At 37.6% G+C, this 14,054-nt stretch overlaps 2 protein-coding genes across 3 annotated transcripts; both read right to left on the bottom strand.

Moving 5' to 3' along the window:
* Positions 1–3: 3 nt before the first annotated feature.
* On the bottom strand, positions 4–2,653 carry LOC113733854 (F-box protein At5g49610). 2 transcript variants are annotated; one of them, XM_027260056.2, is made up of 3 exons: positions 1,241–2,653; positions 877–1,019; positions 4–764 (listed from the first exon to the last, which is right to left on the bottom strand). In XM_027260056.2, exons 1-2 carry the CDS (start codon positions 2,284–2,286, stop codon positions 911–913), a joined length of 1,155 nt encoding a protein of 384 aa, XP_027115857.1. In that variant the 5' UTR covers positions 2,287–2,653; the 3' UTR covers positions 4–764; positions 877–910. The 2 variants fall into 2 exon arrangements, with proteins under 2 accessions (XP_027115857.1, XP_027115856.1); XM_027260055.2 differs by having other exon boundaries at positions 917–1,019.
* A 2,334-nt stretch (positions 2,654–4,987) lies between these two features.
* On the bottom strand, positions 4,988–12,539 carry LOC113733852 (beta-glucosidase-like SFR2, chloroplastic). Its single transcript, XM_027260054.2, has 11 exons — positions 11,923–12,539; positions 10,444–10,795; positions 10,049–10,187; positions 9,620–9,786; positions 9,015–9,236; positions 7,811–7,979; positions 7,478–7,711; positions 7,242–7,391; positions 7,026–7,155; positions 6,320–6,510; positions 4,988–6,212 (listed from the first exon to the last, which is right to left on the bottom strand). The coding sequence occupies exons 1-11, from the start codon at positions 12,119–12,121 to the stop codon at positions 6,102–6,104; spliced, it is 2,064 nt and encodes a 687-aa protein (XP_027115855.1). The 5' UTR covers positions 12,122–12,539; the 3' UTR covers positions 4,988–6,101.
* Between the last annotated feature and the right edge of the window lie 1,515 nt (positions 12,540–14,054).

The following is a 14,054-nucleotide window of genomic DNA, read 5'->3' as shown; positions in this document are numbered from 1 at the left end:
AAATTAGTCGAATTAACAGAGTGGACATTTTCAAAATAAAAAAGAAACCAAATTAGCAGTGGCTTTTTTGACAGCAGAAACATTTAGTTGCATTTTATTCTTGATTAGCTCTGACTTCTGAACAATCACGAAGTCGTTAAAAAGGAAAAACAACAGCAACGACAACAGTAGTTCAGCATGAAACCGTAGATATGCAATCCATCCCAGAACAGCTCAGCCAAAGCCATGGAATAGATAGGCAACACTTCTTTCCTCGGCAAATCAATTTCTAAACGAAGAGCTGTTGCACTTGATGCCGGCATTTCATATCAAGTGTCCTGAATGCAACGCATTGGTGCTTTCACAGTAAACCAGCAGCCCAGATCCAGAATATACATCACAATGAGTCCAATACAAAGACCAGTTTCACCACAACATCCTGATGTTAAATTTCGCACACTATTTATGCTTTAGAGGCACCGCAGAGACACTCATCCTTAGCTACAAAAACAAACTGCATGCATCTTTTTCCTGTCGAACTCTTTCCAACAAAGCCAGAAACAACTTCTTTATCACTATCAGCCCACCAGAGCATACGGCAACATCAAACACTTGAAAAGTGCACAAAACAACTGATAAGCTGACCAATTAATTTTCTTTATGCGTCTGAAGCAGCTTTACCGACACATTAATATGTAAACTTCTATTAACTAGTCAGTCAGTTGGCTGAACACTGCACAAGGAAATGATGACTTGATGGCCCAAAAGCAGCTCAATATTGAGAACTTGAGTAGCATGTAGTCGATTCAATTCCCATCAACCATGAAAGAAAGACCAATTAGAAAAAAAAAATTATATTAAAGGCTGGAGCAAGCAAATGAAAAGAGATTTAAATACTCGAATGTGACAATAGGTTGCGACGGTTGACTGGTCATACAAGTGATGAGAGGCTTGAACAACAGGAAACCAGACCCAACAGCAGAATTGGAGTTGCCAAACCAGGTAGGGGATTGGAAATAATCATCAACCAACTGATCATACTGCAGGTAAAACAAAAACCAATTAAGATGATAGTTCATCTAAGACACGTCCATGAACCATACAACAAAAGCTAGTTGCATTCTTTTATTTGCTTAACAGAAGCCCATTAATAGACCAAATGGGGCACTATATACAATAGTTCTCTGCAAGCAAATAAGCAGCCACATGCACGCCTTAATGGCACGAAAAAATAGTGCTTCTAAAGGCATGAGCAGAGAACCATAATGGCAGTGTGGAGCTGTTCTTCACAGAGTACATCTCCTTCCACACTTTGTTCTTGAGCTGGTAGACCAAAACCTGCTTATGTGTTGCCAAAAAAACATATTCACCCGTCTGACTTATTGGAAAAATGCCTGGAACCATCCCTCTGATACATCGGAGACTGACTTTATCAACCATATGCCATTCTTCCCTCTCATAGTCTTTCATTACCCAGATATTCATCCAAGCCTCTGATATTTGAATCACAGACAAGCATCCTTCTGACTCCAACAAGTAGGCACGGTTCCCAACAGCGCAATTCACCTCATTTGGCAATAAAATTCTCCTCCACATGTCACATTCCAAATCCAAAACGAGCAAACAAGTGCAACTCCCCGTCAACCAGTGCAAGGAGCCATTAATAAACACAACCTGATTCCTATTCATATGCGTAAAATGATCATCTTGCAAAGAAACAAACTTTCTCCACTTATTTGACTCCGAATCATAGACCAAACAAATAAAAGTCCTTTCGGGTCTGTGTCCAAAAGGTCGATGATAACCCGCCAACACAACATTATAGTTATGTGTCAGCAAATTGCAAGCTAAGCCAACAAGCGTAGCTTCACCATCTGGGTAAAATCTAGTAACAGGCCTTTCCCTACTCCTGGGAAGCATTTTATATTCTCTAGTCATTGGATTACAGACATAATAAACCCCTTTATCAGGTATACTAGAGCAACACAACAAACCATTACAAGATGCTCTAACCTTGACTCTAGCCTTGATAAAATCCAAGGAAAACTCATAAACGCCTCTTAAATTATCGACACAAATCAAACTTGATCTTGATTCTGACGAGGTATCAGTGACCTCCACAAGTACCATAGGGTTTCTGATAGAAAGTTCATTGTGAACATGCCGAAAATAATCACCAGAGGCTAATTGATACCACAATTTGCACACGCACTTGATCCTAGTAAGGGCTTTTACAGGCAATCTTGCAAGAATTTGCAGGATTACATCATCCGGGAAAAATTCCAATCTTTGATTTGATTGATCCATGATTCTAAATGAATTGGAAGCTAGGAACAAAATACAAGAAAGGGCGAATGAAAATCTTACCCAAATGCTTGCATCTTGAAAGTGGGCAATCTATCAAGCCTTATTGCAGCAGATAGAACAGAAAGTGAAGGCACGATAACAGGATTGTTGGTGCAAGAGCCTTAAAATGGCATCGGTAGAAACACAAATTATGCCAATCAAAATGCTACCGGCAGTAGCCAGGGTTATTAGAGTTTTTCCACCCGCTGCCACGTCCTGGATTAGAAATACCGAAGCAGTTGGGGATGGAACAGCGGTGGCGAAACCTCAAGGAAGTCGGAGGTTTCTGAAAATTTTACTTAGCTCCTCTCAGGTTTAAAAAATTACACTTACCTCTCCTGATATAGTAAAATTCCTATAATACCTTCTACTTGGTAAACAATTTTAAATTTAAGACAATAAATTTACAAATTCAAAAGAAAATCTATTTTTCTGCCTTTTGTCTACTTTCGTTCCTCTCTTTTCTAGTTAATATAACCTTTTTTTATTATTTTTAGTTTTGTGGATATTATCAAATTAAAATTACAAAATCAACAGAGGGAGCAGATTATGTGTCAAATTAAAAGGAAATGAAGAGACTTGTAGTGATAGAAAAATAAGTAATGAAATTGATGGTTGAAATAGAAAAAAGAACTAAAGATGTGAAATTTGTTATATTTTGTTTGTTATCAAGAAAATTTTTTATAAAATGTCAATAATTATATAAGGATTGTTTTACATTGGATTAAAAAATTTTTATTATGAATTTATTGTAAAGGTAGAATTTATTCTCTACTTTTGATATATTAATATTTTTAAGGTCATAAGAAAGTTGTAATGGTGGTTCTAAATCGAATTAACTTGCATTGAAATGTATTTGAGCATTGATATTTAATTTTTGGGGTATAAAATCAGTTGTCAATGGGTTTGTTAGTGTTTTTTTTTCTTCTTTTTTTTGTGCGACAAGTATTAATACTGTATATATAATTTGAGATCTTTTAAATAGCTACTTGTTTTTAGAATTTACACTTGGATGGTTGTTAGGGATTAGACTTGCTGATTTGAGTAAAGTGTGAAAAAAAAAAAGATTGACTATACTATATTTTTCTTTCTTAATTTTGTACAAAAGGGTAATTTAAGATTTTTGTGTGAAAATCTATTGTGAAAATCTATTTTGTTGGACCTATATTGTTACTAAATAGTAAAAATAGGGAAGGTATATATAATTTTTACAACCTGATGAGAGCTCTTTGTAATTGTTAAAAATCTCAGGGTAGGTTTGTGAAATTATCCCAAATAAAAACTATGCCCGTCAAACATTATTGAGAAAATTATTTTATATTTTAGAACTTAGAAAGAAGCTTTTGTCATTAATTCATTATAATTATTGCTGTTGTCGTTTATTTAAACGAAATGGAAATGAGATTTTGAGTGGACGGCTGCGATTAAGCACCTATGAGTCTTGAGCCTTAATGTGGATACTAAGATTTTTTTTTTCTTTGGGGAATGGAGACTAAGAATTTACTTAACTTTGGCACGGTTTGTTTTGAGAGAATAGGAAAGAAAGGAAAGAAAATAGTAGGATAACGTTTTTTTATGTTTGGATTGATTTTTTAGGAAAGAAAGGGAGGGATAATGTTTTTTCTTTTTTCCGATAAGCATGATTTACGTCTAAATAAAAATGGACAAAAACGAAAAGAAAACTAAAATTAACTAAAATTTTAAAGCTTTCTTAAAAAGTTCTATGTGCTCATCAATTAAAATTCTAATGCTCAAGACGAGCTGCATGGAATGTATCTTTGGTCTATTTGACTCAAGTTCGATTTGGAATGAGTGTTGATCGAGTTGGAGTTGAGTTTTGACAGATCTAACTCGCGAGTAGATTAAAAACGTAAGCAATGTATAATAATTTTCTTTCCTTTAATGTTTCCTTTCTTTTCTTTACGCATTTTAATCCAAACAAGATGACAAGCATCTTTTCCACTAAAATTTTCGCGTTTTCTTTCATTCACTTCCTTCGATCCAAATAGTGGGTCAAAATCAACAAATAAAACAAGTGGGACTAGTTTACTTTTTCAATATAGCCAAAACAATTGGTTGAAGTTCCGTTTTATTATTAAGGGTTACTCGTGTCCCTTGAAAGGGATGAATTATATGAAGGTCCTTGGACTTTTATCTGGTGAATTAGCATAAATGCTCAGATTATTCTGTTTAGGGAAAATGAATTGACGTATGTTTTGCGCAAGTGATTTTGAGGCACCATATGAATAAAAATCCAAACAGTAGTTGTTTGCCTAAACAATTAAAAAGTTATATATATATATATATTTTTTTTCATGAATAATTTCGCTTACCGTCTCTTAAGTTTTGAAAATTACACATACCTCCCTTATCTTAATATTTTTAGCAACAAGAAACACTCAAAATGATGACATCACCTAAATCTCGGGATGATAATCCTAGACTACCCTTATTAGTATATAATTTACAGAGAATTCCTCCAAAGAGAAAAAGGTAAATACTCCTGACACTTCCCAAGCCAAACATCCGCGCCCTTTGCCGCACTTTTTTGGACCAATTAAGTAACATCACCTAAACAACGTTCCACAAAAGAACAACCGGCCGTAGACAAAAGGCAAAGCGAGTCCGAAAGCAGAAAGGAGAAAGATGGACCCCAAAAATCTTGATGAAAGCTTGAGTTCTTGTCATTAGACCGCTATGGCTGTTGATTATCCAACCATCTTAACAACATAGATCACACCAGCAAACACTCCATAATCTTTCCATTGTGCTCTTTTTTCCATCTGGATGTTATTATTACATTGTTGGTTCTTTCAATCTATGGTCCTTGTTGCTAAAATGGACTATATATAACTTAAGAGGGAGGGGGGGACAGGGAGCAACCTGAATTGTGGTTGTAAATTCTGGGCTTGGAGTGTAGGCAAACTAAGCAAAGAACTTCATCCTCAACTTGATACTCCGTGAAGGTGTATCTGAATCGGATTGAAATGCAATTAATGCACCTTTCTTTTATTCTTCTTTCAGGCTTTGTGCACATTTAGCTAAACATTTGCAACCCACGTGAAGGAGAAAAGCAAAATAGAACAGAAACATGGAAGGGGTTAAATTATCCACATAACATAGAAATGGCATTTTATAGAAGAATCAACATTAAATATCATAAAAGTAGTTATCATAACAAAATAGTGCCAAGCTTGTAAAATAATCTCTATTTGCTTAAACAGCATTTCATCCCCATACCTGATAGCGTGCTTTCTATGCTTTATGCTACAACACCGGAATCTCGAATCAATCTTTGAGACATAAGCGGCGAGGGGGGCAGTCGTGTGTTATAAGATCTCGAATCTGCTTTGCTTTGTTTAGACTCACAATGGACATAATCCATATTTATTAGGTACGAAACCCAAGAGATGAAGGACACACTGCCTTCAATATGGACTACGATTCGGTCTCTATTCCATTGTAAAAGAAGCTCAAGCAACTTTAATCTGCAACAACAGAAAATATCAGCAAGAACCACAAACATTTTTAATCACACGCCAAACACCCATGCAACTAGATATCAAAAGATATGATGATGCCAAACCCTAGACAATTCAGAAACCCCCCAGATCCTCGTTAACCTGCCAATGATCTATTATAAGCATAAATCAGTCCCAAGGCTCAGTTAGTAGGTAAAAAGCAAAGAATCTCTCCGATTTTACCAGGTTCTGAAAGTACCACAAGTAGCATTTACATAACTAGTTTAACATAGTACTGAAGGTGGAATTGAGGCTTCAGATTAGAAGGTTCCCGAGTTGACAACTCAAATGGCGACATATCTTGGAGAGTAGATGCTCGAAGGAACAACTCCAGACTTCTGTCAACTCCAGCAAATTACTAGCAGACTACTAACAATGAAAGCAAGGTGTTAAAACAGATACCTTTTCTCATGCTTTTTGCTGAAATTGCTCAGCTACATGTCTGGAAAATAGGCAAAAAGAAACAATTATACCACCAAGTTCAGCGGCTCAAGAACCAATTCACCACTATCTGCCTGAGATTTTGCTTTTCTTTTGTTGTAGAAAGGTTGGAGAATGTATCGTGAGAAGCGGCTCAAAGGGTCCTGGAGCCCCTCCATTTCATAGTGCCCAAATCGCCAATCTCGCTCAACATAAAGCCGTCTTATGGGTTGATCAAGACCTCCTGTTAAGATGAAGTCAATCAAACAATAACTGAAGCAATCAGTACGTATTTGTAATCTCTTCCCAAGTTTATCATACTTGGAAACAAAGCTAGAGTGGCCATGCACGAGAAGCGAATTACAAGAGCTGCAGAGCAACACAATATGTAGATGCATAATTGAGTTATTATATTCATCCATATGAACTAGTATATCGCGCATGTGCTCCTCCTAAGTACAGTTTAAAAGCATAGCACTGCATGTCAATTGACAATCCAGTACTTTCGGATTTATGTTGACAAAATGTCTGCCAGGAGCCCTTTTCAACCCCAAAGGACTTTGTGGACAATCATTTCCAACATCCACAAATAATGTCTATTCCTTTTATAACTGCTGTCAAAACCATCAGATGTCTAAGGAGAATAAAAGAACTAGGCCCATTCTATTGTAATGGCCTCGAGAAAAAGTTTTGCACTCGTAGCTTGACATAAAGATGACACCAGTCATTTAACAGCAAGAAATGAATGCAATGTATTACCCGCATACATCAAGCCACGTTTGTTAACAGCCCGATAAAATGGCCTATTCTTTTTTTCCTTAGCAGCCATTTGAAGACCATTCCATGACCGCTCCCTGTCTTCTCGTGTAACTTTGCCAGATTTCACCACCTGAAATAAAGATTACCAGCTAGAGTATCTGCAACAAGACAAGGTAATAAAAGGACCAGCCAAAGAAGCAGCAAAGGAGTTGTTACTCTGGAAAACAAATTATAAGAGGGGCGTGGAATCCTTTTAAGGTTGTTCGACCGATCTACTGCTACAAGCCCAAATTTTGGCCCGTATCCATCAGCCCATTCCCAGTTGTCAGAAATGGTCCAAAACAGGTAACCAAGGACGGGAACACCCTTTATGAAAAGGAAGACAGGCTAGAATAAATACTTTAAGAGAGTAGGGCCCAGTCAATAATATTTGAGGGATTTAGAGCTCAAACCATGGTCATGGCAGCATATACTGCTAGTAGATGTTCTAACAAGTATGGGTGTCTGATCAAATCAGTCTCATCGGAAACACCATTTTCAGTAATGACAAAGGGTAGTTTAAGATGCTTGTATCTTTCATGGAACTGAACAAGCACACGGTATAACCCGTCAGGATAAACCCCGCGACCAGATTCACTGTATTCATCAGTTTCAACCAACTTCAGTCCAGCACCTGAAACCACTTCCTGGAAAATTCCAGACAATTCAGATTTTCAGGTTTGGTGATTTCAAAAAAGGTAGGAGAATGATATAATGTAAATTAATATGTTTCAAGAGCTTTATACCTGTCCATAGTAATTTATCCCTATATAATCCAGCTTGTCACAAATGCTATCCAGGAAAGGAAACAACGTCAATGAACTTGCGACCTTAACTGCAGGGATGTCAAATAGGCCATATGGACGCATAAATGAGACGTGGTGTGCCACTCCAACAATTGCACATGATATTGTACTGTGGACAAATGACCAGAGAGGCTTGTAAGACAAAGGATAGTAGACATTACAAATAAAAACTGGCAGATAGATGCTTTAAGATCAAGATACTATTTCACAATCCATGCTTAAGGTTCTCCTTTTAGAAAACCCCACAGGTCTAGAGAAAGATTATGTGTTATAGTTAAGCCAGTCACCTTGAAGCTCCTTACCTCCTCCTCAGAATAGAATATTCTATCAAAGCATATGCCATTCACAAACTTAATTCACACAAAGTACACTTGTGTAAAGGGTTTGTTATCCTTTTGACAGGATGAGTGCAAAAGCAAGTCATGTGTAAAGGGTTTGTTATCCATTCACAGACTTAATTCACGCAAAGTACATTTGTGTAAAGGCTTTGTTATCCATTTGACAGGATGAGTGCAAAAGCAAGTAATGTAACATCACTTAAAATTCACAAGCCTAATTATCTCCAAGCCCAGTCTCCAAGAACAAAGGAAAAAGGGAAAAAGCGAAGGAATCAAAGAAAAAGGGTTTCACCATCAGACTGCAAATTTAACAGGCAAACAAACAAGAAGATTTATATATAAGCAGTAGAAATGCATTTAAAATCTGTTAGCCGGGCCTATGAGAAAATGCAAGTGGTATCTTTGCTCTTAAAAGACAAAGACAGCGAATGAGAAAGAGACCAGGGAATGAAGATGGAGAAAGATGTTATGAATGGTGTTACAAAACTACCAATCTTTCCATTTTTGTTAAACCTAAAATGCACATTTATTTGTTATCAGTGAAATAAATTAGGTGCAATAAGATTGACTCAAAACTTAGGTCTGAAAGTTGGCCTCTTATCTTTGCTATACAAGATTTGTCAACGTGTTTGCAACTACGTGTTTCAAACACACAAAGAAAATTACTGATGCATGTAAAAGCATGCATGCACACTTTACAGAAATATGCAAAGGCCATTCTAAAAGACAAAGTAGAAAATACTGATATAAACCAAAATTTTCCAAATAGTAAATGAGACATTCATCTCCAAAGCATGAAAGACAACCTTTTTTCATGTATGTAATCGTATGCTTTTAGATGTGCAGTGGTTATCCAATGCATGGCTTGGTTGAAGACGCCAGTGGGTAGAGCAGAAGTGGCAACCTCCAGCATATCAGGATTACCACCAGGCCAAGCACCAGCACAATAAGTCAGCATACAAAAGACGTGCGGCTCGTTAAATGTTACCCAGTAGTCCACAATATCCGAAACACTGTCAACAACAAGCCTGCAAAACAGATAGAACAAGATCGTCGAGCCAGAAGCATGTGAACCCTCATGCAGTTTCTGAAAAAAAAAATCTTATGATGAATAAAGTCCAGTCAAGTCAAAAGTTACTTAGCCATATACTTTATACAAGCTAATTGAAATGATTTCTTAACAAATTCAATATTAGATTGCATGTATGATTTTTTATAGATCCAGCTAATAACTAGAATAGAGCAATGAAACAAGACAAACAGGAATCCTGGCCCATGCCAGTTGTTCTGACATATCAGCATACAATTTGGAGGGGCAAAATGATGGTGATTGGTGAATGCTAGGCTACAACTTAAATGGCATAGACAAGTTTACTAGAACCTCGTGTATCAAGAATTACAGGATACTGACCTCGTAAATTGCAGGAAATGGTCTACAGTCTTTTCTAGCTTCCACCCGCCATAGTCTCCTGCCCATGGTGGCAAGGAGTGGTGAAACAATGTTAGCATCACTTTCATCCCATATGACCGAACTCTATTGATGATCCATCTATATCGTTCCAATGCTGCGTAGTTGACCTAGAAGACATATCATGAAGTATCTTCACTAGTATTTATCAAAAGAAAGTCTCCATATTTTTAATTACTTGAAATACTAACATTCCCCAGAATTGGCTGTATGCTGGTTTGCCTTCATATGACTCTAAAGATAGCAAAAAGGAATTTGCTAACATATTATATTTCCAGATTTATAGTTGTGTTCCTAGTGGACCCAAAATACGCTACACAAGCTACAGATAAATCCAGAATTTTCATTATAATATGTCCCTCATTTACTTACAGTTTCTTTGAGTCCAGTCACTGGCTCCTCCGGCATAATCCTTGTCCAATCTATTCCCATGCGAAACACTTGTACACCAGTATCCTTAGCTAATTTCAATTCTGTATCAGGATCAGACCAAAACCTCAATCTTTCTTCCCTGGAAGTAAATCAAACATTTGATAACTTGCAAAGTGTAATACGAGAATTCTATAAAAGTCACACTCAGGATCCTTGATGTTATTACTCCCAATGCCCACTACAAAATCCTTTTGCCAACTAGATTTTTCAGGTTAATAACATTTTGTTCAATTACACGCAATACTTTCTCGTCCCTCTTGAAGCAAACTTTGTGTGATTATACCAACGCATCTCCTATAGCTCTAAAAGGTTAGGGAACAGGTATATATACTTACGGGTTTGGGACATTGTGCCAGGCAGCAACGTTATGATGGCATTCTTCAGGGGTTACAGGTTCTTCAAATTCTTCATACTTCTCAAATCCTCTAAGTTTTGCTTCCATAGCTATCTTAAGTGGCTTCTTTCTCTTTATGGTCCTATTAGCTTCTTTAGGAGGTAAGGAAGCTGGCTGAGATCCCCCATCACTGGAAGCAGAACCAACTAGCACATCAGCTGGCAGGGGGTCATGCTGAGGTTCTAACTTGTCACAAGGACTTTTCTCTGCAAACTCAAGCCAAGCATCATTAAGTCTGTCTTCAACATGTGCCGGTGCTGTTGCCAACCCGAAAAAGAATCCTTTCTCACCTTCTAACCCAGAAAAAAAAAACATGAAAAAAGAAATGAGGGAGGGAAAAAGGACATCTTATAGAAGATACTACTTTCCACAGCCTCATCAAATAATAAGAGAAGGGAGCTTGAGAGCATCCAATGCACAACCAACAAAATAATGATTCCTGGACCTAATTCTTCGGTACATACAGATGATCACTATAATTCAAAGTCAATTAGAATCCATTTCCAAGGAAAAATTTACAACCACCCACAACAATCAAGTAATGACTTTTTAAAAGCAACGATTGACTATTATTTTGTAGAACATCTGAAACTTGATGAAACTCACAGGCATAAGCACAGTCAGCTGATATTCAAAAAGGGCGCGGCGCATGCATTGCTTGTTACTTGAGTCAACGTGAAGCAAATAAATTAAGCCACTCCCAGCAAAATGGAGTATGACCACATAATGATGCAATGCTAAGCCTAGATGATTATCCGGCAAATATGCATAATTACTCCAAAAAAGCACACATACTAGAGAAGCATGAGCTTTTTCCTCAAGTGACACGTTTACTTTGTAGAGTCTTGGTGCTTTGATTTACATCATCAGATACATATCCACCCTGTATCAAAACTCGGTCTTGAGCTCAAAGAGCGCTTCACTCCCGAAGCACCGCAAGCTCAAATCAGCTCTTAATCTTAAATTCCTAACACCGCAATGTGCCAGCCAGCTCGAAGTTGGCAAACAAAGTAAGTAAGTAGTAGAATGACTTGCCTTCATGGTTTGTTTCCTTGCTTTTTTTTTTTTATTATTTATTTAATGTCCTTAGTTTGCATGATTGATTTTCTGGTAATGTAATGGGATATAATAAACCCGCAAAATCCAAAAAGCGCACAACTCGAATCCTCAGCAGTTACCAGCTAGCAGTCAACATGAGTATGGTGATCCCATGATTAAAGTAAGGAATTTTCTTGAGAAAATAACGGAAAAATGGAAATTGAAACAAGCATGGCGCTTATCCACCTCGCTAATTGTTCAACTTATGAAATAGCTAAGCTCAGAACAAGTACATTGATTGAAAGGAAAATACAACGAATCATGAATGAGCCAGCCAAATTAAGCAGAATAAAGAAATGGTTTTTTTTTTTTTTTGAATTACCGTGATCATCATCAGAGGAGGAGGAGGAGGGGTTGATGTTGAAGACGGCAAGGATGTCGGAGGCTTCGTCGATGGGAGAAGGGATAGGCATGAGGTTCTTATTACGGAAGCGACGATAAGAGACGGCGTTGGCAGCCACGGTAACAGTGACTAACAATCCGGCGAGTTTGGTCGCCGAAACGAAGAGGGTGAGCAGCATTTAACTAGACTAGAGAGTGACTGTCTTGCCTTGTTATTTAGGAGTAGGATTATACTAATAGGAGTGGTAGAGCTGGTGATTTGGGGGCAGTAATCTACTCTTTAAATAAAATAAAGTAAATACTAACACTAATATACTACTCCCTACTAACTTGATGAATTTGGAGTCTAGAGTGACTAGAGCAGACAAATTCAATTTTCCAAACCTGAAGGCAGAGCCAAATTTGAGGGACGATACACGTACAAAACACCGCCAATTCTACCTTCTTCTGAATACGCAAATACTACTTCCTACTGCTGCAAGTGCAAACCAAACTAGTAGGTAGGAGTAGTACATAAGAAGGAAAACAGAAGAGTCAATGAAATATGGATGGGCAATATGTGCGTTGTGTGTGTGGTGGGGAATGAGTATCGAGTATTGCGTATTGAGTGAAGACAGCGTAAGAGTAGTATCTTCTACACGTGCCTGGACTTGACGGACCAATGATAAGATAAAATCGACGTCGTTTTCTCATTTTTGGTGTTTGGATCGTTCTCCTGAATCCACTCGCTCCAAATGTCACAGCTCACAACCAACCAACCAACCAACCAACGTTGTAGTGTAGTAGAGTCGAGAGAAACGGGAGCAGAACAACTATGAATAATCAGCAGAGTAAAGCAAAAAGAATACTAGAAAGGAAATAATAATTCGGTATCATATCTTGGCATTATGGATAAAAGATCTTTGTTGAATGTTTAAGAAATGCTCATTTGATAGCTTACCTGGTGATAGGGATAGACTCGGTGCTAAACTGAGTAGATTAGCCATACTTCTTCTTTGACGAGAAACCGAAGGTCATCAGTAGCCTAGTCCACTTTTGTAAAGTCAAATTTGAACTCTTGCTTGCACAATATAATTTTACTTTTTTACTATGAAAAAATTTCTAGCGTTACGGAAAAAAAAAATTATCTTGGCAGTATGGATGATGTCCTAACCAAACAAAAAGATGATAGAAATTTTATCCCCCTTTTATAACTTTGTACTCCTATTTGCAAATCTTTTTTTTTTTTGTAATTATTATTATTATAGTACTCCTACCAACGTTACTTTAATTAGCAACTTTCCTTTTCCCCGTAATAATCCCACTACTTACCGCAACTTGCCCACTTTTGAAGACAACACACAGACACACACCTAGCCCAATGCCAAGCCCTGGAAATTTGGGCCAGCGTTGGCCTGTTTGTTTGCTAGCTAGAAAATCTCACTCGGGCTTCCACCGTCAAGATGTCTCACTGACAGAGCCCACTACACTCTACACTAGTCCTGCTCCCAGTACTGCATGGCTTGCTTACCCCGGTATTTGACCTTCAGTTTCTACCAAGGATGTTCTCCACAAAACCCCCTCCACAACATTTTTAAGTTGATGGATGATTTGGGGGGAAGGTTGAGCTAGATGATTTGAATGAGAGAGCGTAATTAAGAGATTTCGGATCCGAACCCTTTTACTTATACTAAAAAATTACAAAAAAAAAAAAAAAAAAAAAAGAGATGTGATGAATAATTTCATTTGTCCATAATTCCTTGACCTAGCCCGAACAAAGTTCAGCCACAAGAAAATGCAATGGGTGCAGCAAAAGGCAATAGCCAGTAGTAAGCCAAAAATCTATCAACCACATAATCCAATACTTGGGCAGTCGATTTGAGTAGTTGTGCGTGTTTGTTGATCACACGCCCACGTGTGAGCATTTAGCAAGACAGACATACAAGGAAGTATTAATTACTACTCGTGTGTCCTTGAGTTGAGTCTGCAGTTTACCATAAAAATTTCACTAACAATCCGTACAAAGCTGGTGAGAATACAATAATGAATGGACGGACAGCGGACAGGAGGAAGCAAAATGGAGATGGGATGAAGTGGTCCAGCAGCCGGGGGCATTGTTGCGTTAATAAATGT

Source organism: Coffea arabica, chromosome 3c, assembly GCF_036785885.1.
Source record: "Coffea arabica cultivar ET-39 chromosome 3c, Coffea Arabica ET-39 HiFi, whole genome shotgun sequence".
In the NCBI taxonomy this organism is placed as follows: Eukaryota; Viridiplantae; Streptophyta; class Magnoliopsida; order Gentianales; family Rubiaceae; genus Coffea; species Coffea arabica.
Note: the sequence above shows the minus strand (reverse complement) of the source record. Positions and strands in the feature narration are given on the sequence as shown.

Bases quoted from the DNA above. Each gene is read 5' to 3' on its own strand.
- LOC113733852 (XM_027260054.2), bottom strand. From the start codon at position 12,121: ATGCTGCTCACCCTCTTCGTTTCGGCGACCAAACTCGCCGGATTGTTA. The intron at 10,796-11,922 runs GTAATTCAAAAA...TTTCTGGGTTAG, and splicing joins CTCCTCTGATGATGATCACG to AAGGTGAGAAAGGATTCTTT. The intron at 7,712-7,810 runs GTATAAAGCTCT...GGAATTTTCCAG, and splicing joins GGATAAATTACTATGGACAG to GAAGTGGTTTCAGGTGCTGG.
- LOC113733854 (XM_027260055.2), bottom strand. From the start codon at position 2,286: ATGGATCAATCAAATCAAAGATTGGAATTTTTCCCGGATGATGTAATC. The intron at 1,020-1,240 runs GTTCTCTGCTCA...TTTTACCTGCAG, and splicing joins AGCTCCACACTGCCATTATG to TATGATCAGTTGGTTGATGA. The intron at 765-916 runs GTATGACCAGTC...ATGCTACTCAAG, and splicing joins GTTCAAGCCTCTCATCACTT to TTCTCAATATTGAGCTGCTT.